At 44.2% G+C, this 24,436-nt stretch overlaps 1 protein-coding gene across 1 annotated transcript in view; it reads right to left on the reverse strand.

The window, feature by feature from the left end:
* Positions 1 to 305: 305 nt before the first annotated feature.
* Positions 306 to 24,436, reverse strand: part of PSEN2 (presenilin 2) — a 31,764-nt gene continuing 7,633 nt past the window's right edge. Inside the window, exons 2-11 of the mRNA XM_053307077.1 lie at positions 21,254 to 21,419; positions 19,300 to 19,532; positions 18,065 to 18,206; positions 15,892 to 15,959; positions 12,844 to 13,064; positions 11,216 to 11,314; positions 9,203 to 9,280; positions 8,284 to 8,403; positions 6,811 to 6,929; positions 306 to 5,639 (exon numbers count right to left, since the gene is read on the reverse strand). Of these exons, the coding sequence (XP_053163052.1) occupies positions 5,484 to 5,639; positions 6,811 to 6,929; positions 8,284 to 8,403; positions 9,203 to 9,280; positions 11,216 to 11,314; positions 12,844 to 13,064; positions 15,892 to 15,959; positions 18,065 to 18,206; positions 19,300 to 19,532; positions 21,254 to 21,397 (1,380 nt within the window). The 5' untranslated portion in view covers positions 21,398 to 21,419 and the 3' untranslated portion in view covers positions 306 to 5,483. The remainder of the gene's footprint in view (positions 5,640 to 6,810; positions 6,930 to 8,283; positions 8,404 to 9,202; positions 9,281 to 11,215; positions 11,315 to 12,843; positions 13,065 to 15,891; positions 15,960 to 18,064; positions 18,207 to 19,299; positions 19,533 to 21,253; positions 21,420 to 24,436) is intronic.

The raw sequence follows: 24,436 nt of genomic DNA on the forward strand, positions 1-24,436 counted from the left end.
AGATCCCTAAGGCAGGAGTTTTGCCCAGCCCTGCCTGGAAATGCCAGGGATTGAACTCAGGCCCTTCTGTATGTAAAAGAGATACTCTATTACTGAGCTACAAGTATATCTGTATTCTTAAGCAGGCAAAGCCAGCTGACGCTGCTCTTGTGCTCTTACATTCCTCCCATTTCCTGGTGCCCTGTTTCTTCACCCACTCTCCTGGTACATCATCCAACCTACCCAAGGGAGTCAGTCTGAGTCCTCATAACTGTTACAAAATATTCTACATATTCAAAGAGATCAACACACACAAAACAAGGTGATACAATCAGTGTCATGTTTAATTGTCACTTTACAGTTGCAGTAAATACACAGGGTTTGAAAGTCTGATTTTTTTCTGTTATATATAAGTATTTCCTGTACACATGTTGTAGTATACTTTTTGTCTACCCACTCAGCACACTTCTCATTCATGTAAACTGATCTGTTAGAATTGTTTCCCATGAACTGGACACCCTCTGAGGACCATTTAGGGAAGTTATGACTTTTAAAAATGTCCTTCATTAAGTTTATAAAGAAGCCATCAGCCAGATAGTCTCTGTTCATTTCGATAAGGGATTCCTACTGCACAGAAGTCCCACTGAAGACCAGGAAGGCTGTACCGTATTTTTGTTTGGATTGTATTTGTCCTAGATTGTCACTGATCATGGTCAAGTTTCAAATAAATAAACTGGTTCTAACATTTATGTAATTCTGATTTTTTTAAAAAACAACTTTTCTTCTCTGGAAAAATACCCATACAAACACACTTTCACATGGCTAGTCACCAAGTCCAGCACAGTATTGTTAAAAGCATCTAAACAGAACTGGACACTGGGCAGCAGGCTGTCAATATTGCAAACAGAAGAGCCCTAGGCCAGTGGGAGTCAACCTTCTGCACTCCAGCTGTTGTTAGATCACAACTCCTATCACCCCCAGCCACAGTATGTTGTGGCTGGGGATGAAGGGAACTGTAGTTCAAAAACAGCTGGAGTGCCAAAGGTAGACTACCTTGGCATGGACTTTGAGAGTAGGGATGTGCACGGACCGGTCCGGAGGCCATTCTACAGGCCTCCAGACCGGTCCGGACACAGGCGGTTTGGTTCAGCAAGATTTGGGGGGGGGTTCCATTAAGGGCGGGGGGGCTTTACTTACCCCTCCCAACAATGGCGCCATATTTATTTGAGAAATCGGGCGGCAGGATACCTCCCTGCCGCCCGCTTCAATCCCCGCTTGGCTCCGTTCTCCATTAAAAATCGGGCAGCAGGATACCTCCCTGCCGCCCCCTTCAATCCCTGCTTGGCCAGCGGCCGCCCTCTTCAATCCCATTTCTCCTTAGAAAACGGGTGGCGCGCAAAAGGCTTCTTAAAAGCCTTTTGCAGCCAAGCAGGCAAAGGGGCGGCAGGGAGGTATCCTGCCGCCCGATTTCTAAGGAGAAACGGGATTGAAGGGGGCGGCAGGGGGATTGGGGGCGGCCGCCGGCCAAGCGGGGATTGAAGGGGGCGGCAGGGAGGTATCCTGCCACCCGATTTCTCAAGTAAATACGGCGCTGTTGTTGGGAGGGATAAGTAAAGCCCCCCGCCCTTAATGGAACCCCCCACTCCAGTGCCGGACCGCAGCTCCACGGTTCCGTGCACACCCCTATTTGAGAGCACCCCTGTACCTTTAAGGTTTGCCTAGAAGGAAAAATTATTTCCACTGTGCCTTCTTTGACACCATGTAAAAGGTCTTCCTTCTATGCAACTCTTGCAACAGCAGATCTTTTAGGATTTAGGTCTGACAACCTTACTTATGGCCTGTACAGTAAGTGCAGTTTTTAAAAATCACCTAAAAATGTCTCACAAACACAACTAAACTTGAACTAAGCCCTGTTTTCATAAAATTTACCTCACAAGAAGTCTGAAATCAATGCATTCCCATCAGAGACAGCCCTACCATCACACAGGCTGAGGTAGTCACCCCAGGTAATGGAGTCAGGGTGTGACCATTAAGGCTACAATCAGGGGCGTAACTACCATTAGGCAAGGGGAGGCGGCTGCCTGGGGCCCCCCACACCTCAAGGGGCCTACCAGAGGCAAGTCACATGTGAAGTGAGTGTGTGTGTGTATATCAGCGAGGGGCCCCATTTTAAAATTTTGTCTCTGGGCCCACTCCAGCCTCGTTACGCCCCTGGCTACAATCCTGGCAGAGAGTTAGACATGCTTAGGTTCATTAATCTAAATAAGGGCTGCTCAACTTCAGCCCATTTGCAGAATTAGCCTACAACTCCCATAATCCCTAGCTATTGGATACTGTGGCTGGGGATTATGGGGGTTGTAGTCCAAAAACAGCTGGGGGAGGCTAAATTGAGCAGGCCTGATTTAAATGGTTTTATGTACACTTAAGTCTGCATAGAATCAGAGAGTGGAGACAGAGGTACCCCATGTGTGCAGTCCACCGGGAAGTTATTCTGTGGAAACTAAAGGAAATGAATTGTTGAAATTAACACACACGATGGTAATATGTATGTGTGGTGCCATTTGTAGGTATCAAGACATCTTTGGCCAGCCCATTATGATAATATCTGTGGAAATAATTTGGAATCAATTCACTATTCTTCCTTCATGTTTCAAGCATTAAAGTAGCCCATTTAATGAACAGAAATAGAATCAATTTCATTAGATACCCGGCTGAAACAAATACACCCATCCACCCAGCCCTCCAAGGCAGCTTCCATTCGTGGAAAGTAAATATGGATTTCTTGAATTAAAATATCCCCTCGCAATATATTACTATATAAATAATCATCTTTCCATGCTTTAAACATGATTGAATATGCATTTTGAAAAGCCAACAATGTCTCGAAAGGTCATTATTTAACTTTAGGCAGGCTTCCCTCAAGCAGGCCAGGAGGACAAGCCACAAGACGCCTGGTCAAGCCCACTGAAATGAATGGGAATGACACTTCAATGAGTGTTATACAGGAGGAAGTTTCAGTGGAAACTCCATGATCCCACCTTGCTTCATTTGTTTACTAGACCATTCTTTTCAAGCAGTTACAGCACATAAGAAAATGTCATTCTTGGAAAAGGAATTTTGGAAAGTACAGTTCCTTTTTTTAAAAGGTGATCGAAGATGACGAATCTTCCTGGGAGGAAATCCAGATTAGAAATGAAACGTCTGCTGGCAGCAAGAACCAGAGCATTTTTAAGGGTCACTCTAGTCTTGAAACATTTTGAGCATCAATAATTTCTTGTGTAGACCAGATGTATACAATGGATTCATATATGCATCCCTACATTTTGATGCAGAACTATATTTCCAAAGAGTTCACTTTTACATTAAATATTTAAACAACACTTCTAAGTTAGTCATTTTAAAAATAAAACTTCAACACAGTACAAGAAAGAAAAGGGAAATCAAACCCAAGCACTTTTGGGAACCTTTTGTGCACGAACCTGTTTGGAGGTCCTTTTACAGGCCTCCAAGGTTCAAACACTGGTGGGGGGTGGGTGGGTTTGAAGTTTGAAGGCAAGGAGAGGGTCTCACTTTAAGGGCGGGAGAGGGTGTACTTGCCCCTCCCTCTGCTTTTCCCCTGCCGGCGCTTGGTATTTTTAAACATCCTATGAGGCGGCAGCTTATTTCCCTGCTGCCAAGTTTGTTCCTTGGCCGGAAGTAGCTGGCATGCTTGCGCACATCATGCTCACGCGCAAGCCCACCCGACATGCGCAAGCACGACGTGCACCAGCTACTTCCAGCCAAGGAACGAATGGGGCGGCAGGGAAGTACGCTGCCGCCCCGTAAGATGTTAAAAATACCAAGTGCTGGTGGGGGAAAGCGGAGAGAGGGGTAGGTACACCTCCCCCACCCCTCAAAGTGAAACACTACCACCCCACCGTCAAGCCACCCCCACCTGGTTCCATGCACATCCCTAGTCTGTAACAGTTGAGCAGAATAACCAGCCACACATCTTTTCTCCCAAAAGTAGGAACCAAAATGTGTTATATCCTCCTGCAGCAAAGAACCCACACCTTTTGGGTTGCAATCTGCTTTTCAGTTTTAAATCCCCATGTATTTCTTTTTTAAAAAGGTAACATGCAGCGTGAGAGAGTTTGTGTGCCCAACCATACATATGCAGTTTTGGGGAGGGTTTTTTTGGAGGAGAAAGAACTGGGTCATGTATATGTATAGCGATGGGCACAAAGCCTTCACATCACACATTAGTGTGTATGTGTGTGCACACGAGAGGGAGAGCACTTTTAATCAGACCCTATATCCAAAGTTCTAATAGCTAGCAAGAATCAGGCTGGCCTTTCAAATAGCCATAAGGATTTCACTACAACAGCGACGTCTGCCTCCAGCAGGAGTCCTGCTCAGTTGCCAAGAGTGTCCCCTCCGCTTTGATTGACTGCTTCTCTTCAACCTTTCCCAAGCAGGGCAACAGAAGAGGCTGTGTGCATCACCTCTTCGACTGGTTGCCAATCCAAGAAAGAGGGAAATGGAAGCAATGGGGGTAAACTCCTGTTATTGACTACTCCCCCTGCAGCAAATCCACTCAAGGAGGTCTCTCTAATGCACTTAATTTTCTTTTCAATGCTTGCCCACATAAGTAATGTCAGGAAAACAGGTGATCTCACAGAATGATTGCATCCAAGGTGCTGTGGGAGGGTTCCGGTGCATTTAATTCAAGATACCTGCAAGGCAGCCCAAATTTCCCAGGTGGCTCAGTGGTCAAGAAGAAAGGACATGCAAAACAATAGTGTGGTTTGCTTCTTGTACTTCAGATTGTGCCCTATGCTGCCAAATCATGAGTGTGGGGAGCTCCCATGCAGGCTTGGCATTAACTAGGATACCCACTGAGGTTCAAGCTGCTATTTTCTTGCCTTGTGAGGTAGCTTCTACGGCAAAACTGTGATGGACCCCTGCACTTGTTATACTGAAAGAGTGCTTTCCTATCATTAAAGAGAGAGATTGTTGTATTACTGTTACATGATTCTTTTTCTTTGTGATCCCAAAACCATAACGTAAACTGGAACCTTAAATCCCCAGTCGTTCACATCTTAAAGGAAGGTTCTTCATCTCATCTTGGGCCAATAGAACTGATCCACTTACAGTATGCATTGCTGAAAGGGACAATATGCTGATCAGGACTTTTTCCTGTTCAGTTTAGAGGCCAGGTATCTTGAGGGAATCAGGGCTGCAATCCTAGGCACACTGACTTGGGAGCGAGTCTCGAAACTTGGGGGATTTAATCCTGATTAAACAGAGATAGGTCACACCACACAGGTCTTCCTCCCAGTCGACTTTTAACATCGGCATTGGAAAGACATGATTATTAGATCTCAGGGAGACTCGCGTATTTGCTTGACAATATTTCCTGAAAATATATGGCACCATGTGTAAAAACCTTAGAACTTCATCCATGTAAAATTGTCCAGTAGCAGGGGGACAAGGAGGAGCTCTTCAGCACCTCTGCTTCATTTTTAAATATATAACTGATGAGCTGCAAGTGTGTCCATGAAAGGTCGCACAAGGTTATCTGTTGAGAAGTAGAAGATCAAGCCAAAGGTGATGGAGATAGGAAGGGCAGGCAATGCCTTCTTGAACACCGCCAGCAATAAGAGAGTTAAACACAGGCCCTATAAGGCAGGGAAGAAGGGTTACTCAGCAGGAAGCAAAGGTATTTTCGTTTAGAGAAAAAGTTTACAAATATGGAATTATACATACCAGGTTGGTTCACACAATCCCGATTGGGGTAGGAAGAGCACCCAATCAGGTTAGGAGAGTGGGTATGCTCCAGATCAGCAGCATCATCATGCGAAGATCAGCAGATCTTCGCATTCACCAAATCGTGTGAATGCGAAGATCAAGGCAGGAAGAGGAGAGAGTGATTGTGTGTGAGCTGGGTCAGATGGCTTTTTGCCCACCCTTAGTTAAATGCTGAAGAGAGAATCTGGGCAAGGCACAGCCCATCCTTACCCAGCTCCTGCCTCCCATATGATCACTCTCCCCTCCTCCTACCTTGATCTTTGAGTTCACACACCTGCTGATCAGCAGCATACCCAGTTTGCCTACCCTGGCTGGATCATGTGAACTAGCCTACTGTTTGTCTGTATTAGAGGCAAACGTTCAAACCTGAACACAAACGTTGTCTGATTTTCAATCTGTGTGTTAGCTGGCATTTCTAGATAGGACACACTCCAGAAACCTAAGCATCTATCCATCCATCAACTAGAGTCAGATCAACAGGGCCCTGTGACACACATTTTTGCTAGTTACCCTTTCTGGAGCATTCAGCTGGAAGTAATGCATCCCAATAATGAGGCAAGCTTCTCCACAGCAATCCCAGAGCAATAAGCTATACCCCCAATGCAATAGGAAGACTACAGCCAACCATCTGTCCTGATAATATGACATTAGGAAAATCCGCATCACAAAGAACACTGGTGTTGGGCAGGCAATGGATTGTTATGGCTCCATCTTGCCTCAGGAATCTTTTCCTCCTTGCTCTTTCTGCTTCCCATCCGGTTTGCCAACCACCTTTCTATTCAACTGCCTTTGGCCAGACAGTGTGTCTCAGAACCAGGCCACTGATTAAGTTTGCTTCTGCATGGACACTTCCATGGATCTGTCCCAGTGATCCATTCAGCTCCAATCCCAGCCATGCAGAGACTCACACATCAGCTCTTCGCATGTTTAGCTGCCTCTGCCCACAAACTGACAGCTACCCCCCTGGCCCAATTTCATAAAGTCAGAAAGCACATAGCATCATGTCAACATGCAACAAGCAGATATTACGATTTTGCTTACTATGAGGATGGCTACAAAGCAAGCCAAAGTTGTATTCCAGTCACCACTAGCAGCGGCAGCTGCTTTACCCACAAGCACACTGTAGAATATGAAGTCTCCAAGTCCTAATTTGACACCTCCTGTTAAAATGGGGAAAAAAGTTCTATGAACAAATGAAGTCGCCTCACTCAGCTCAGTATTATCTATACTCACTGGCAGTGGCGGCAGCTATTTAGGATGTCAGACAGGGGTCTTTTCCAAGCCCTGACTGGAAATGCCAAGGATTTAACTGGGCTTTTCTGGATATGCTCCACCAGTGAGATATGCTGGATATGCTCTACCACCCCATCCCCAAAGCAAGTATGTATATGAAGACACACAGACACAGCTAAAGAGTCCTATGAGCCCAAAACAGGACTGCACAGTTTCAGGCCTCTAGCTACTCTTGGACTACAACTCCCATCATGTCCAGCCACAACAGCCAATAATTAGTGATGATGTGAGCTGTAGTCCAGCACCTGCAGGAGGGTCAAAGCTGTGTAGCCCTGGCCTAAAGGATCCACCCACAGAGGGGTGGCCCAGCCGAATCTCTGGCATCGACTGCTCTGGCCTTTTCTCCTCTTCGCTCAGAATCTACTAACTGCCTAATCTCTATATCAAGTGTGACTGGATCAAATCCTTGCCAATGCAAGAGAGGCTGTAGGATGACCTGTTTTCAGAGAGGGCATGTGCAAAATGGTGCCTCATACAGAAACAAGAGGTGGGCTCCTCTCAAGGCAGGTGGTTCTTATTCACAGACACGCTCAGCTTATATCTTTTTGGGTCCAAGAATGAAGTTTGCCTCCAATGTTAATTCAGAACAAAAGTATACCTCTGCTCTCCAAAGGATGAGAAAGAAATGGGAGGGCATGCCCTCAGCTCTTGCCTGTGGGCTTCTCAAAGGCCTCTGGTGGGCCTTGGAAACAGGATGCTGGACTAGATGGGCCTTGGGCCCGATCCAGCAGGGCTCCAGCATAAACTTTTAAACACACATAAGCTTTATTTCAACAAAGATTAATAGGACTTAAGCACTGGGTATGTAGTCTTGTGCTCAGACTGCATCCTATACCAGAGGTTCCCAGCTTTGGGTCCCTAGACATTGTTGGACTACAACCCCCATTATTCACAAGGGCCAAAGCCTTTGGCTGCTGGGGCTGGGGATAATGGGAGTTGTAGCCCAACGACATCTGGGTACCCAAGATTGGGAACTCCTGCCCTATATGGATCACAAGTTCTATTGTCGGCGTTCAGATGTCAGCACTGATGATGACAACACAAACGTCACTTTGGGGGTTACAGCACATATTCTTGTGCAAAAAGCTTAGGAAGTAGATTCTTTCCAAGACAGAACAAGCCTTCCCCCGCCTTAAAGTATCAGAGTACCTTAATGAGCATTCTCTTATGCTAGTTCATAGTATGGTCTATTTATGAAGTGACCATAAGAGCTTCCCTTACTTTCCTCCTCTTCTGTTTCTTCTGGGGAAGAATTGATTGGATGGCTCATTGCCGAATTTCTCATCTCAGGAACGTCAGGCTCTGTGTTTGAAGAATTCTCATGGTTCTCTGTCATATCAGCTGCTTTCCCCACACAAACAAGGCATATGGGATTAGGGCACAGTATCACTATGCACATTACTTACATACTGCTTTTCAACAACAAATAAGTTCCTAAATCAGTTTACATAGAAAGAGAATAATAAGGAGAAGATGATTCCCTGTCCCCAAAGGGCTCATCACAATCTAAAAAGAAGCACAAGGCAGACACCAGCAACAGTCAATGGAGGGATGCTGTGCTGGGGTAGAACAGACAACAATAAGGAGAAGATGATATAAAAATATTCCAAGCAAATCAGTATGTACATTAAGCATTCACTGCTCAAATACACAAGATGCCTTCTGCACACTCGCTCATATAGTCCTATAAAAACTAAAAGGAATTTATTCTTGAGCAAGTGGACTGAGAACTGCATATACTCTGTTCATTGAGGAAAGAGCAGAAAAAAATAAAAATGCATAAATAAGAACTCCAGAGTAGACCGTCTGTAGAACCCAATGCTAACATACAGTTTACTACCAACACAGAGCCTTGGTCAAGAGCTTTGGGATTTCTCTCTCCTGCAAGCCCAAGTCCAAATATGCGAGTCAGTAAGAGAGGTCAGAACTGGCCCTTAGTTAGCAGCGGATTGAATTTCAGTGGAGCTTGAAATCTCTCCTGCACCGGCCATACATTTGAAGGGAACTTTCCCCAGCAAAATGCATCTACTATTTTAGCCAAGTAGCAAGAGAAGCATTGTGGAATGACATACATTTTCAAATGCACATATTCTAATTTAGGAAAACAAGACATTTATTTGTATACAATGGATAGGGTCACCTGGATCCCATGTTTGCTGAGCAGATCCTCTTCGAGCCATTTCTGGCTTTGCCATGCCTACAGTCCACATCATGGCAGCTGTAAGGAAGACAAGACTCCAATAAATTACTTGGGAAGCTAGGCTGCTGGGACAGTTAGACAGCAGAATCAAACTACTTGGGGTGTGTGTTTTAAACACATTACGAAATGAATACAAGATACTGTGTATACAGTATAAGATACATTTGTATCTTGTACTGGTCACTGTACAATACAGTATCTTGTACTGGTCACTGTACAAGATACAGTGTATACTCATGAGATGTGCAGCAGATACATAAAGTCTACCCTTCAGTATACAAAAAACCCCACTTGTTTAATTTATCAATAGGTTATTAAAATTCTTCAAGACAGAAGAAGTCTTCATAGTTTTGTTATACTTAAAATATTTTTTTCCATTCTGGATAAGTGTTTTTTTTGTGTGTATGCCCATATGTACATGTAGAAGCCCCTTTGTTTACTGAGGGTTAGAGAGCTGTAACCAGAACAAAAACTGTTATTCAGGATAAGAATGCACAGTTGAAAGCAGGAAGGGATGGGTATGCAGATTATTTTCTGTTACATATTTTGGAAATGCTAATGCCAAGTGACTTTGGAGAGAAGGAAGCTACATTTTACATGGCTTTTAAACAAGATCCTCTCCATCTTATTTTGTCCTAAAATGGAAGACTTAAGATTGTACATCTGTGGACAGGGCCTGTGCTATTCTTAATCTAAGCAATTCCAAAGGCTCTACTAAAAAAAAAAAAAACCCCAACAAAGATGGGAGATTGTAGATATATAATACAGAGTCCTACACATGAAGGTTTGGGTTTTAAGCTCCTTCTTTAGAGATCTGAAGAAACCAGTAACTATCTAAATATATATGGTGGGGTGGGAAAGGAAATCATACCACTTCCTTGGGAGAGCCAAATCAGATACAAAAACCACAATCCGATTCCACTGGAGAATCAAGACTGAAGGCACTCATTGACTATGACTTAAAAGGGGAAATAGTGATGTTAAGATGAAAGAACATCTGGCCTAGGCTTTGGGTTTCCTTTTAATGTAAGAATGTTTTGCCTTATTTAACTGGACTTCAAGTGGATTTTTTAAAAATCCAGATCATCTTCCCTACTGACCTTACAAGTTTCTTCACATGAAGATGGCTGTAGCATCTGTCAAGATGGCTCTCTTTGCACAGCCATGGTCATCCTTCCAGACACACAATTCAGCTTCCAGTTATGAGTTGCAAGAGTTATTGCTGGCTGCTCAGGCAGGGGGTGGATTTTCCTCTCTCCCTTTGATTTTTTTTTTTTTTTTTGCTTCCCTTCTACCCAGGAGGTATTGTACATATATGTTCTTACAGTGCAAGTTTGGAATTGTGTGTGGGGTGTGGAAAAGTGGGGGGAGAGGCAGCCCATTTCCTAGACACCTCAAGCCACAAAGGGTCCAAGAGGCTTTCATATCTATATCCTTGCCAGCCCACAAACAAAGCAAGCATTACTGAAATAATTTTCTCTGTAGCCTCCAGCTAAGTCTTCTGGTAGCAAGACACATAACATTCTCAAACCAAACAACTGCCCAGAAACCAAGCTCTTTTACGTTTATTCCCATTTTTTAAAAAAATCACATCAATTTCAGCAATCAAGGACAGTTTCTGTTCAAGAATAAGCAGTTAAAGTAATCTTCTCAGCATGCACACTTTGATGCCCAGTCTGATGAATGAGGACCTTGCAGGTACAAAAATGGTGCAAATACTCACACCTTATAGTAGTTTTAATTATGAAAAGAATTAGAGTTTCAGGGCAAAAGAACTCTATGCACAAACATGGCTGAGCACTGTAAAAGTATTTGGAGCCAGTTATTTTCAAACATCAGCAACATTGCTATTTTCTGATTTTGACTAATGCCACCAATTGATAATCTGTTAATTGCTACTGCCATGGGGACAAGGAGTATCCACATGCACACAGCACCTCTGTTTGTACTCACAGGAATAAATAAGCGCAGGGAATATTGGCTCGTTTCTTTCTTGCGCTGTTTCTACCAGCATCCTGAGTGGTCCCTTTGGGCACAAGACAGCCATCAAATCTGTGGAGAGAAGAGTGTCAGTTTGATCCCAAATCACTTCTTGAGCAGTTTATGTTTCTGCCACTTTATAGCAAGCTGTTCTTTCCAGCAACGTCCCTGCAAGCAACACCATTTTGCAGAGCCACTGCAATGCAAGGAATTCCTTGCCCACGTAGGCAATGCACGAAATCTGTTGCCTCTTGACAAACGCAGGGCAGCTACCTAAGAGGCTCAGGGCCAGCCCTATCTCCAAGCAGAGTAAAACAGCTAGCTAAGGGAGCAGACTTTGGACACCATTAGTCCACGATTCCATTTTCACCCAGATGCAATGGCCCATGTTCCCATTCTCATCATCACCTGGGCCCTTCCCATGACAGAAATCCAACTGTGAAGGACTACCAGTAGTACAATGGCCTGGAGAAGCCACAATGGCCTGGAGAAGCTACCAGTTATACAACTTTTCCACAACTCTTTAGAGAAAGGAGGCATTTGATTTTGTGGAAAGAAATCGGGACGTGGAGCAGGTGTGCCATGTAGGGAGATGGGACTACATGGGGTTGCAAACAGAGCCCCGTTCCGTCATTTTGGAATCTGGAGATGCTGGACTCATGAACAGCATTCCAGGGAGAGCATGCACAAGCCCCGCCCTCCACACGGACATGCTCTGGAACTCCACTCCCCAGCTCCACAGTGCCTGTCTGAAGAGACAAATGCTGTTCTCCCCCTCTTCCCATGACTGGAATGCTTAAGCACCCCTCTCAGCGGACAACTGTTGTAACTGTGGAGAGTGGGGGCAGGGGAAAGGATTTCAGAGCCTATCAGCAGGAGGACAGGGCTTGCAGGCACAGAGATGCTGTACACGGAACACAGCATCCATAGATTCCATAACAACTGAACAGGGCTTAAGTCACTGGTTAATAGGAGGCATTAATAAGTAACTAGAACCAATGTTCTTATCACACACTCGTTTTTTCTAAGTTCAGTCCTGAATGTGTCCAAGAGTTGACGTTTGAATTTTGCTATGTATATTGCCACACTGAAATAGCACCCCTGAAGTTGAATACTTCTGGAGAGGTTACGGTTGCCACCAGCTCATTTGGTGGCAACCCAGGACGGGACTTTCTCTGTGGTTGCCCGTTGGAATATGCTCCCTGCTGAAATAGGAGCATCCCCTTCTCGGTTTGTTTTCTGGAAGACCCTCAAGACTCACCTGTTCTCACAGGCTTTTAATTAGAATTAATTTTAATAATTTGTTTTAATAATTGTTTTATGCTACTGTTTTGTTTCAGGTATTTTAATTTGTGCCGATTTTTAAATATTGTTTTTAATTTTGTACACCACCTAGAGATGTACATATCAGGCAGTATAAAAGTGATAGATACAGAGTTAGCTTTTCCAGGATGTGGTGCAAGTTACATGCTTTCTTCCTCACAAAAAACTACTCTGAAATATTACTGGTGCTGACACCTCTCTCTTATTTTCCTTCATTAAAGAGGAGGAGGAGGAGGAGAGAAACACACACCACAAATTCTCTTCAGCTATAGACATACCATAAACAGATATGGCTCCAAGAATGACCCATGCTGACCACTCAGGCAGGTATTTAATGAAAACTAAAGCCATCAAAGCACTGATCATGATGAGATAGGCCTGCTGGAGCTGCAAGGGCCCCTTCCAGTGGATGCAAATCATTCCAACTGCTCCAAAATTCCAAATAATGAAGAACAAGGTAGGGTAGTCCATGGCCACGTTGTAGGTCTTTAGCACCTCTCTGCAGAACAAGAGTCAAAGAGGAGATGAGCAAAAGACACACAGCAAGATGCAGCGGTCAGCTAGCCCAACATTTCCAGGTGTTGCCCATCCTCCCCTACTCCAGCACCAGCAGTCAATTATGTTTACCGGGGCCAGGAAGCAAGTACATAACAATGAGCGGAAGACCTTAAAGGGAAAGCCATTTTCATTGGTGACCCCATGTTCCACAGGATATAGCTCCACTCTCACATCTCCCTGTGAAGGAGGGATGGAACTGGATTCACTACCCCATGACACAAAGAAGACCTACAGAAGTCTAGGTGGGAGGCGCAGAGTTAATGAGAAGCTTTATGCCTCACCTGGAAACTGTCTACCTTACCCTGGGTTCTAAAGGTACTTTGGGATGAACAAGCTTTGCTTCCCACCTAAGCAGAAGCAAAACTGATGCTGATCTCTTCTGCCACGTATTTTTTCAGACTCTACCAGGGCCTGAACTGCCCCCTTTGCTAAGCAGGGTCTGAACTGGTTTGCATTTGGATAGGTGACCATATATGAGCACTGTCTGCTGTAAGATATTCCCCTTAGGGGATGGGGCCAGCTCAGTGGCAGAACACCTGCTTTGCATGTAGCTGGTCCCAGGTTCAATCTCTGGCATCTCCAGGTAGGGCTGGGAAAGACTCTCCTGCCTGAAACCTTAGAGAAGCCAATGGCAGTCAGTGTAGACAATACGGAGCTAAATGAACCAATGGTCTGGCTCAGTATAAGGCAGTTTCTTATGTCTCTGTGGTCTCCTGCTAACAGCTGAATGGAGGTTCCTAAACAAGCTTAAGTTATACAAAGCCCTTTATAATTATTCTTAACTACTAACTGATGTAATCCCTTTTCCCAGTTGGATTTTGTAATAGCTTATGACACTTGATATGAAGATAAACCAGAGCAAGAGGTCATACCAGTGAAAGTTACAAGTTTAATTTAAAAAACAACAAAAAAACAGGTTTTTTTTAAAAAATAAACCCCCAAATCCATATATAACTGTTTAGAGGTTATTGTTTTAATGGTTTAAATGTGGCTTGCTCTTACTCCTTTCTTAATTTCAGCTGTCCTTTTCAATAGCTTGGATAACAGCGGGTTATGGTGACACATCAATTGTCTTATATTTTAAAAAGAAAAATTGTTTGTCATGTTCCATATGAGGCTTTTAATAAGAGTCTCACTCATAATCCCTACAATGCATAAGTACTTTATTAATACAAGGAATGCTTTCACAATGTATAATAGTGGTGGAGGGGGGCAGAGAAGAGTGATATGCAAATGCATTTTTCTCTTTCAGCCTAAAAGCAGTGATGCCCACATCTGGTGTAAAAACAAATGCCAACACTTAGGCACAATGCATAATTAATTTATTGCCACAGGCTTAATGGTAATGGCCACAGGCTTAGATGGTGTTAAGAAGGGATTAGACAAGTTCCTGGAGGAGAAGTCTATCACTGGCTCCTGATGGCGTGGTAGGACCTCCATGTTTAGAGACAGTGGGCTGATTCAGACTTTCCCACAATGACAGGAGGGCTGTGGGCTCACGCTCTCCTCACTTTTGCTTTTGCTTCTGAGACAGGAACCCTAGGTTTTTTCAGTCGTATGCTCTGTAGCATGTGTAAGGCCAAAAATGGTAGTTTAACTGGTTTCCAAATCAAGATGCAATGCCAACTTCAGAATCTGGTTTCACATCCTAGTTTGGAAGCCAGACCTTTGGCTTTGCATGAACCACAGCTTAAAAGGTCAGGATTCCTGGTCACAAGAGGAAAGGCGGTGAGGCAAAGGAGCATATGGGAGCCTGCAGCTCTCCAAGGCTCATCATCCATGAAGCAGGAAACCATGATTTCCCTGTTTCAACGGAATCAGCCCAGTATGCTACGAATTGCTGGGAAGCAATAGGAGGAGAGGAGAGGGCTATTGGCAGGGCCAGGTTGTAGCTTTTCCAGAGGCATCTGTGGCAAGCAGGATGCTGGGCTAGAAGGACATTTTGGTTTGATCAGTCAGGGCTGCTCCTATGTTCTCATGTCCTCATCTTCGTTAAACAAAGGGGCTTCCTGGCTCTATTACTCTTATTAATGGTTTTAATCCTGTTTAAATACCCTGGGCCCAACTCCACCACCTATTAGAATCATTGAGGGAGGTCCAGTTTGGCGGTGACCCAAAACCAGGCCTTCTCTAAGGATGCCCAGGGGCTCCAATTTCCTGATGAAATCAGAATCTCCCCATCTCTGGCTGTTTTTAAACAACTCTTGAGAAACACCCCTATTTTATCAGGCTTTCAGTGCATCATGTTCTAAAGTTTTACTGATGGCTATTTTAATTTGTGTTATATGATTAAAGGCTTTAATTGTTGTTGTGTTATGTGTTAATTTGTAAACCACCCAGAGATTTCTTATGGGGCAGTAAAGACACGTGATGAATAAATAAAAATCCTCAGCCTTGAGAAGTATTTGCAAAAAGGTGGAATATACATCCTAGGGGGGAAACCACATGGAGTGGGGAGGGGGGAAGGCTTGAACCATTCAAAAGGCTCTTGAAAGGTTGAGAACTTCTTGAACAAAAGAGTTTCAAGCATTTCTAGAGTCAGTGGTGGTTCAAGCCCTCTGTGCAGCTCTGCCAAGATGCCAAATACCCTTCAGTGTACCTCAGTCAGGATGCATGTACCATTTTTTTTGGGGGGGGGAGCATGGAGCAGAGAGCAAGGCATCTTGCTGCCTTGCTGGCGCTCCAAAACCTGCTGCTTGACGAGACTGCTTCACCTCATTTACCCCTTGCTAAAGTGCTTGGAATGTATGGCCATCACTTCTACTTACCCAAGATAGATGTAGGTGAAGAGGAAGAGCAGCATCAGAGAGGAGAGAATGAGCCAGCCATGAATGAACTGCTCAGACAGGAGAAAAAATCCAAGAAGAAGCTGGGTCAGGTAACTATTTTTCTTTTTAGGAACATTAGACAAGAAGTAATCTTTGGTCTTAGTCACCTTTAGGCCACTCTTCAAAACAGGGCTTCTTATTTTAGAAAGGCAACAGAACCCACAAGACCTGCTCAGTAACCAGGTACTTTCTTTGATTAGGAGGTTTTGTGCTGTTGCTACCTATATCGGGCAGCAGCACTATAGGAAGATGCTGAAAGGCATCATCTCATACTGCACAGGATATGGCAATGGTAAACCCTTCCTGTATTCTACCAAAGACAACCACAGGGCTCTGTGGTCGCCAGGAGTTGACACCGACTCAACAGCACACTTTATTTTACGTAATGCCCATTTGCTTTGCAAGGAATACTTTTGCCATGAGGGGGCATTGCTACTTTGGCTATTGCTTTTGCTATGTAAACCATCTCAAACCCTGTCAACAAAAGTTGAAAAGCAGTATATAAATAGCCACACAATATTGATAAGGAGAAGGAGAACCCCTTGATGCTTCAGTTCCTTCTCTTTCCATTGATGCAGGGCTTCCTTGCTATCAGGCTTTAAGTGTTATCAAATAATGGCAGTTCTCAACCGTCAATGCCCAGATGCTGTTGAACCCCCATCATTCCTTTGGCCACTGTGGCTGGGGATGATGGGAACTGTAGTCCAACAACATCTGGGGACCCAAGTTTGAGAAAAAGGTAGAAGTAAAGTGTGTTGTCAAGTCAGTGTTGACTCCTGGTGACCATAGAGCCCTTTGGTTGTCTTTGGTAGAATAAAGGAAGGGTTTACCATTGCCATCTCCCACGCAGTATGAGATGATGAACCCTGCCTTAATCAATAAGTTAGCTACCAGATACTACTAATTTAAAAAGCTACTCCAAAATTTGGAAGAGAAGTTTAGAGGATTTCATACACCATGTGAGGTGCAACAGCAATTCAGTCCAACTTTCTCAAAGTGATAGCCAAAAAAAAGGGGGGGGCACAGAAAGAACAGGGGCCTTGAGATCCGTAAAAGGATTATTTGTGGATGAAAATCTAGTTCAGGAAGAACACATTGACTTTGAACCTACGCAACAAGCTTACATAGTGATATCCTATCAGAATGCTGCAGCAGTACAAAGAATCTTAAGGTATTGTCAGACATGACATTTTAAAGAGCAGCAAAATGGTTCTCACGGCATTCAACAACATCATTCCCCACCCCCCACCCCAAGGTGATCTCTGGGAAAACAAGAAGTAGAACTAGTCTGCAATTTTTCAACATGATTCAGCATGAATTGGGTAAAAGAAGGCTGTGGGGAGCAACTATTTCTTGTATTGTTTTATGCCTGTTTTTATATGTTTTTATACTCTTAGCATGTTGTTTTTATTGTGTTTTTATTGTATGTTTTTAACTTTTGTAAACCGCCTTGGGGTTATATTTTAACGAAAGGCGGTATAAAAATGCAAAAATAAATAAATAAATAAAATAAAAACTATTCATTAGCATCCTGCACAATCTCTGGAATATTTGTTGGCTAACAGTTAGGTGAAATATAAGGAGCATAAGTGTAACGTATAATGCATCTAAAGGTGTATAAGCTGCTTTTAAAATTACAACAAAAAGATGTAGAAAGGCTAACTGTTGATGGCTATGTTGACCCTCCATGTTAAGAGGAAGTATATCTCTGAATGCCAGAGGATAGCAGCAAATGAGGGCTATTCATGCCTACCATGTGGGCTTCCCAGAGGCATCCAATTAGTCCTTGTGGGAATCCTGATAGGAAGGAAGCCCTGCATCACTGGAAAGAGAATGCTGAACTCAATGGACCTTTGGCCAGAACCAGAAGGGCTCTAAAATTCTTACAATAGCAAAACCAGCACTCAACCTGCTGGCATGCATGTGCATCAGGCAAACTGTAAGAACCTGCTGGATGACCATTAAAAGAAGTTATGTCCATCTCTGCCTTTAAATAATTCCAGAACACTATGCAGTGAGGGCACATGCATGCAAATTTCACCTTTTGAGCAAGCTTGAGCTCAATCAACTAAGAACCATTCACCCCTTGAGTCCTAGTCAATCTCAGCCTTACCTTGTAGCAACGGTATTTATACAACAAAACCAAAAAGATTGTCATGACTACTATGACACTGATCATGATGATGGTGTTCAGCACGGAGTTCAAGAGACGCTGGCCCACTGAGGGAGTGTCTTCAGTAAAGGGGGTATAAATCCTGCAAGAAAACCCACATCTCTATAAAAAGGTGAGCTGCACTGATGGCACTTGCCATCAAATCAAACCTGGTCCTCTGAGTCGTGTAGTGGAACGGCAGTAATAGCGAACCCCATACACATCCCCAGTCAAAACAGAAAAGCAGTAGAAGCTAAGCGGGCACCTTCCAGCCTGTGGAGCACTTTATCTAAGACTCCATGCATTTAACTGTGGCATATGGCTTAAACCAGGGTTCTCAAACCTGGGTCCTCAGATGTTGTTGGATTACAACTCCCATCAGCCCACTGCAGCCGAGGATGGTGGGAGCTGTAGTCTAACAGCATCTGGGGGCCCAAGTTTGAGACCCCCCCTGGTTTAAACTGACACATGTTCAAAGACCCAAAGACTGATCATTAGTGGTCTTCACAGTGCAAGGAGGTGGATCATTCTGCAATTGGTCATTGCTTATAAAAACACCTACCACAGAAAAGGCCAAACCTTCCTGCACTTCCTCTGGATAGAAGTTCTGTCCAGTATTTTTTATTAGCTACCATCCTTCTCCTCCCAATAACTGAAGCCATTTCATTCATACACCTGTTCACTGGGCCTAATCCACACAAACAGAATGAAATGGCAAACTCTTGAATTGCTAGCATAGACTGCACCATTCCACCCCAACCTACCCAGAAAAAATTTCCTGCAAGTAAAAGCAACATATCTGAAAGAAAGGTTATGGGCCAGCTCACAACCAGCTGTGCTGTGTTCCTTATAGGGAGGTTTTTCTTTATAACACCCAGAGCAAACATTCAAAAAACAGGATCCCATTTACAGTCAAGTGGTGCAGTACATCCCACCATTTCATTCTGCTGTATGTGCAGACCAGAACTTAAGACACCTTAAATCTTGCTAGGATAATAAGATTCTCTTGTTTAGCAAAACTACACCCAGCTCCCTTAAGATCTCAAAGTTTCCCCCACGCATATGGCATCAAATGTACTGGGATTAGTCCTGGGACAGCAAAGAATAAACGTGAATGCTAGTCTAGATGTAGCTCAAAAGGTAGAGACTGCCACGTGTCCAGTTTAGTATGTTGCGATTAGTGAAGCGTTACTTACAGCTGACCGTTCTTCTCGGTGTAAAAACGTACTGACTTTATGGTTGCAACCACCACAATCATGCATAGTGTGACAGGCACAAATAGCATGATCACATGCTTTGCTCCATATTTTAAGGTCAGCTCCTCCTCCTTGTTTTCCAGGGCAACTTGTGCCACTGAAGCTCTTTCCGGATCAGACGCGTTTCCATCTGCAGTTTTGTTAGAGCTGCTGCTGCTGCCAGTGCGCCTTTTCTACAATATAAATAGGATTGTGTGTGAAAGAAAAATATAAATAGGGGTTAGCAGCCAGCCGCTCCTGGGTCAAAGCCGTCGCCCTCTCAAGGGTGTCGCTCAGCTTGACAGTGGCTAACCCAGGTCCTCTCTCCTCCACATCCTTTTGCTGATGCTAGAGATTTCAGGCAGTCAGGAGTAGAGGGTAGGAAACAAGGAGGTGGGAGAAGCAGCAGTACGGCACCAGTGACTGAAGAGCCACTGGCTCATGCTTGCTAGCGGCTCATCTTCAGAAGTAGCCTGGGCCAATCCCTGGCATCTTTGGGTAGGGCTGGAAAAACCTGAATCCTGTCCTTCAACTGATACCCTGGAGAACTGCTGCCTGTCTGTGTAGACAATACTGAGCTGGATGGACCAGTGGTCTGACTCGGTGTACGGCAGCTTCCTATGTTCCTTAAAAGAGGCATTCTAGGGAAAGTGCCATTCAGTGCTCCCTCTAAGGTGTGGGCATGCGCTCACATGTTTTCTGAAGTCCGCTCAGTTAATTTTTGATCCTGCTCAGGTTGAATCAGGTTGAAACAGGAAGGCTGCACTCTGAGTGCACGTGCCCACACACTGCCTTGATACTGCCACCCAGCTCATTCTGCACACAGATGAAAAAAATTAGAGAGAACACTGGTGTTCTCAGCAAAAGCGCATCTGCTTTGCATGCAGAAGGACCCATGTTGAGTCCATCCCTGGCATCTCCAGGTATAGCTGGGGAAGACTCTGGCTGTAGCAATAGCAATAGCACTTACATTTATATACTGCTCTATAGCCGGAGCTCTCTAAGCGGTTTACAATGATTTAGCATATTGCCCCCCAACATTCTGGGTACTCATTTTACCGACCTCGGAAGGATGGAAGGCTGAGTCAACCTTGAGCCCCTGGTCAGGATCGAACTTGTAACCTTCTGGTTACAGGACAGCAGTTTTACCACTGCACCACCAGGGGCTCTATGTAGGCTTCCAGTGGCATCTAATGGGCCACTGTGTGAAACAGGATGCTGGACTAGATGGGCCTTGGGCTTGATCCAGCAGGGCTGTTCTTATGAAACCTTGAGGAGCCACTCCCAGTCCGTGTTAACAATACTGAGCTAGACGGACCAATGGTATAACATAGTCTAAGGCAGCTCCCTATGTTCCTAAGTTAGGGCATCCATCCTCAGCGCCATACCACCTTCCCTCCAGGTGATCTTGTTGTTGATCAAAGACGTACACTATGCTTATGGGTTTAATGCACGCTTCCTTTCACACACATTTTAAATTGTGTTGAGAACATGGGTTCTCAGGATAACAATAATGTTCCAGTTCAGGTGCACTGGTGCCATGAAATGAAGGAAAGTTCTTGGGGTTTCCCAAGAACCTCCAAACATAGGACAGGCAACTAATGACACACAGACATGTACATTGCACACACAGATACATCTGTTCCACCTGTTCATGTAGTCCTGCCATGTAACAACCATAAAGCGATAACTCGCTAGGAAAACTGTGGCACACTAGACATAGCCCAGTGTTCATACACTCTCTGCTCTTGCTCTCAAATACGTGAGCATCTCAGCAGTAATCCCACCTCTACCTGTGGTCATGAACACTTCAGAAGAGAAGCAAACAGAGGAGTGACTCCTGATTGCAGATGTATGAGGAGCCCATGCAATGAAGTGGATCTGCAGGACATCAACTTGTTTCTGGTGGACCTACCCTGTGTGTATTAGTTTCTGCCATTTCAGGTGCTTGAACACCATCGTTGTACGAAGGTAGAAGGGGACTCTCGGCCGACATCAGGGATGTTCTTTCATTGCAGGGTTCCTCCTCGCTGTCAGAATTGTTCATGAAAGTGATCATGCTCCCTTCCTCACATATAATCCTGCAAGGCCACCAAAATAAAGAGGTGAGTGAGGTGAGGGCAAGAAAAGACCAAGTGATGCATTTAGCAATGTCAGATTAGGCTTTCAGTTATTATATAGATGACCCTGCAGGACCTCACTAATTTTGCACCAAGATAATTTTAAAGTATGAATTATCTTCCATTACCAGACTGACATACACACAGCACAGCTTGCACAACACAGCTTCAGAATTTCCCATACTCTGTGGCAAAATTATGAGATTTGATTTTTTGCCACGGTCTGATGGCTATGTAGAAAAGAATAGTATTTGTGGCATCACCAGAGGGGCTCTGACCCTGACTTTGGGGGCGAAGTCCAGCGCCTACAGAGCCCCTGGGGGGCCCCATATCCTCTTTAATCTGTCCCGGATGGTGTGGTTGCCCAGAGGAGCATGATAATGCTTAATTGGAAGGGGAGGGGGGCCTCCAAAGTCCTTTAGGTCCAGGCTCTAAAATTACCTAGGTGCACCTCTAGGCACCACAGTTCCATTATGGTAGCCAATCCAGCTGTCACACAGAACTGGGCTTAATTCTGGTTCCACATGATTTTCAGGAGCTTCACACTCATGTACTCCCCTTTCCCCTTCGCATGCAAGAGGAGGAGGAGGTTTCCTACTTCTATTCTTTGTTTAGAACAAGCCAAAATTTGACATAACCTTCTGAACCCAGCAAATCCCAATTTGTCTTAACCAGACTTCCTGAGCAAGCCAGGATATTAAACTGAAAATGTGGAATCCTGGCTTGTGCGAAATGAAGAATGGAAATAGAAAACAGGTGGGTCTATGGAAGTCAAATGGGGAGGAGAGCATAGCCTCCCTCAGACCCTGGTGTCCAAAAATCCAATGAAAGAAGCAAATGTGGGGCTCACCATTTCATTCCTGCTCCTCATTTCTGCTACAACCATCTTCTGCTGCCTCACTATTTCCTACCTCTGTTTTTCAGCCCCTACTTTTGCCTCAATGGCTGCTTCAGCAATCCATCATGCCAAATTTGAAAAACCGTGCATGAGATCCTATAGGCCACTGTTGCAAAGGATCATGGGAATGGGCAGTTAGACAGGAAAAATGCATTTTGGAGATACTCTGTGTCAAACAAAAGTGTCAGAAAAAGCAACACACCCACTGGCAGCGTGATTTGTAGTGCTGACAGGTTTTATGGGGAAATAGTGTGTCTATAAATGAGAAGCAGCTATGGAGTGGGATGGGTCAAATGAACTAAATGAGACTTTTGGCTTACATCTGTGTAAGTGTGTCATATCACAACAACATGAAGTAAAAACAGTTCCTTCCACTGGGTCAGTTATATTTTTCCAAGTTTACCAAAGTTTATCACTTATGTACAGACTGCACATTTTCTAGTGCTGAGACTGGGAATACAGAAGACATTAGAGGAAAGGGGAGGAAGAATCAGACAAACATATTTCATTGCATTTTTATAAAAGGAGGCAAACTAAACATCAGCCACTTCGACTCCCTCTTGCTCATTCAAGCAGGGCTCAAGGGAAATTATCTGCAGAGCTGAACAAAGAAAAAGGGACACACACGTTTATTTATTATTTATTTGTTGCATTTCTATACCTCCTAGTATAGAAATCTCTAGGCGGTGTACAGATCAAAGCTGCACAACTTTACATTTGATCTCAAGTTGAACACTAGTTTATAGTACAGCATTTTCTTGCTTTAGAGTAAGGAGATCCTCCAAACCAGGACTAGGCAATTTTGGCCCTCCTGCAGATGCTGGACTACAACTCCCATCATCCCCAGTTACTGGCCACTGTAACTGGAGATGATGGAAGGTGTAGCCCAACAACAGTTGGAGGGCTGAAGCACTGCTCTAAACCAGACATATACAAACTCCACTGAGAACATGCAGTGCATAAATCCATGAGTTTTAAGCATGCCAAATTGTAGCGCTCTCAGGTGTACAGAGTTCTTTCAAATTTAGACATATAGAGAAACTTTGCTTAGGCTCATGATCAAGTGGCTTGCAGCTATCCCTGTTTACAGGATTACAGCCACTGATACTGGAACTGAGTGAGACTAGAGAGAGAAAATAGCATAAAAGAAGCATCATAAACCATGTTGCATACACTCGCCCAGCAGTGGGACAAAAAAGATGTGTACACACCATGGGAAATGTCATCCCTATTATAACTGGTTAAATTCACTGGAAGAAGAAGAAAATCCTATAAGTCTCATATGGAATATTTTATTCATTCATTCAATTTATATACCGCCCTCCCCAAAGTGGCTCAGGGTGGTTTACAGTAAAATAAAGACACACATAATAAAAAAAAATTAAAAAAAATTCATTTAAACCAGGTTGAAACTCATTAAAATTTAAACTAGGTATCATTAGGCTAAAAAGATGGGTCTTTAAGGCTCTCCTGAAGGTCTCCAAAGAAAGATAATCCTCTTATATCCATGGGGAGCATGTTCCACAATCTAGGGGTAACAATTGAGAAGGCCCAGTCCCAGGTCGCCACCAGATGAACTGGAGGCACCCAAAGACTGAACCTTCCTGATTATCTTAATGAGAGGTGGGGATCTTGTAAAAAAAAGGCGCTCTCTCAGGTAACCCTGACCCAAGCCATTCATAGCTTTAAAGGTAATAACCAGCACTTTGTACTTTGTCCAAAAACATATTGGCAGCCAGTGCAACTGTTTTAAGAACAGGCATAATGTGCTCTCTCCGGCTGCTGCATTTTGGATTAACTGGTTTCTGAACTACATACAAAAGCAGCCCTACATAGAGCACATTGCAGTAGTCCAACCCGGAGTGTACCAGCTGATGTACCACTGTTTTTAGGTCACTCTCCTCAAGAAAAGGGCAAAGTTGTTGACTCAATTGCAGCTGGTAAAAAGAACTCCTGGCCACAGCCACAACCTGAGGCACCAGGGTGAGACCTGGGTCCAAGAGCACTCCACAGCTACGAACCTGTTCTTTCTGGGGCAGTGTAACCTCATCTAGAACAGGAAGTTCTATCCCATCTTGCA

Source organism: Hemicordylus capensis, chromosome 1 (assembly GCF_027244095.1).
Source record: "Hemicordylus capensis ecotype Gifberg chromosome 1, rHemCap1.1.pri, whole genome shotgun sequence".
Lineage (NCBI taxonomy): Eukaryota > Metazoa > Chordata > Lepidosauria > Squamata > Cordylidae > Hemicordylus > Hemicordylus capensis.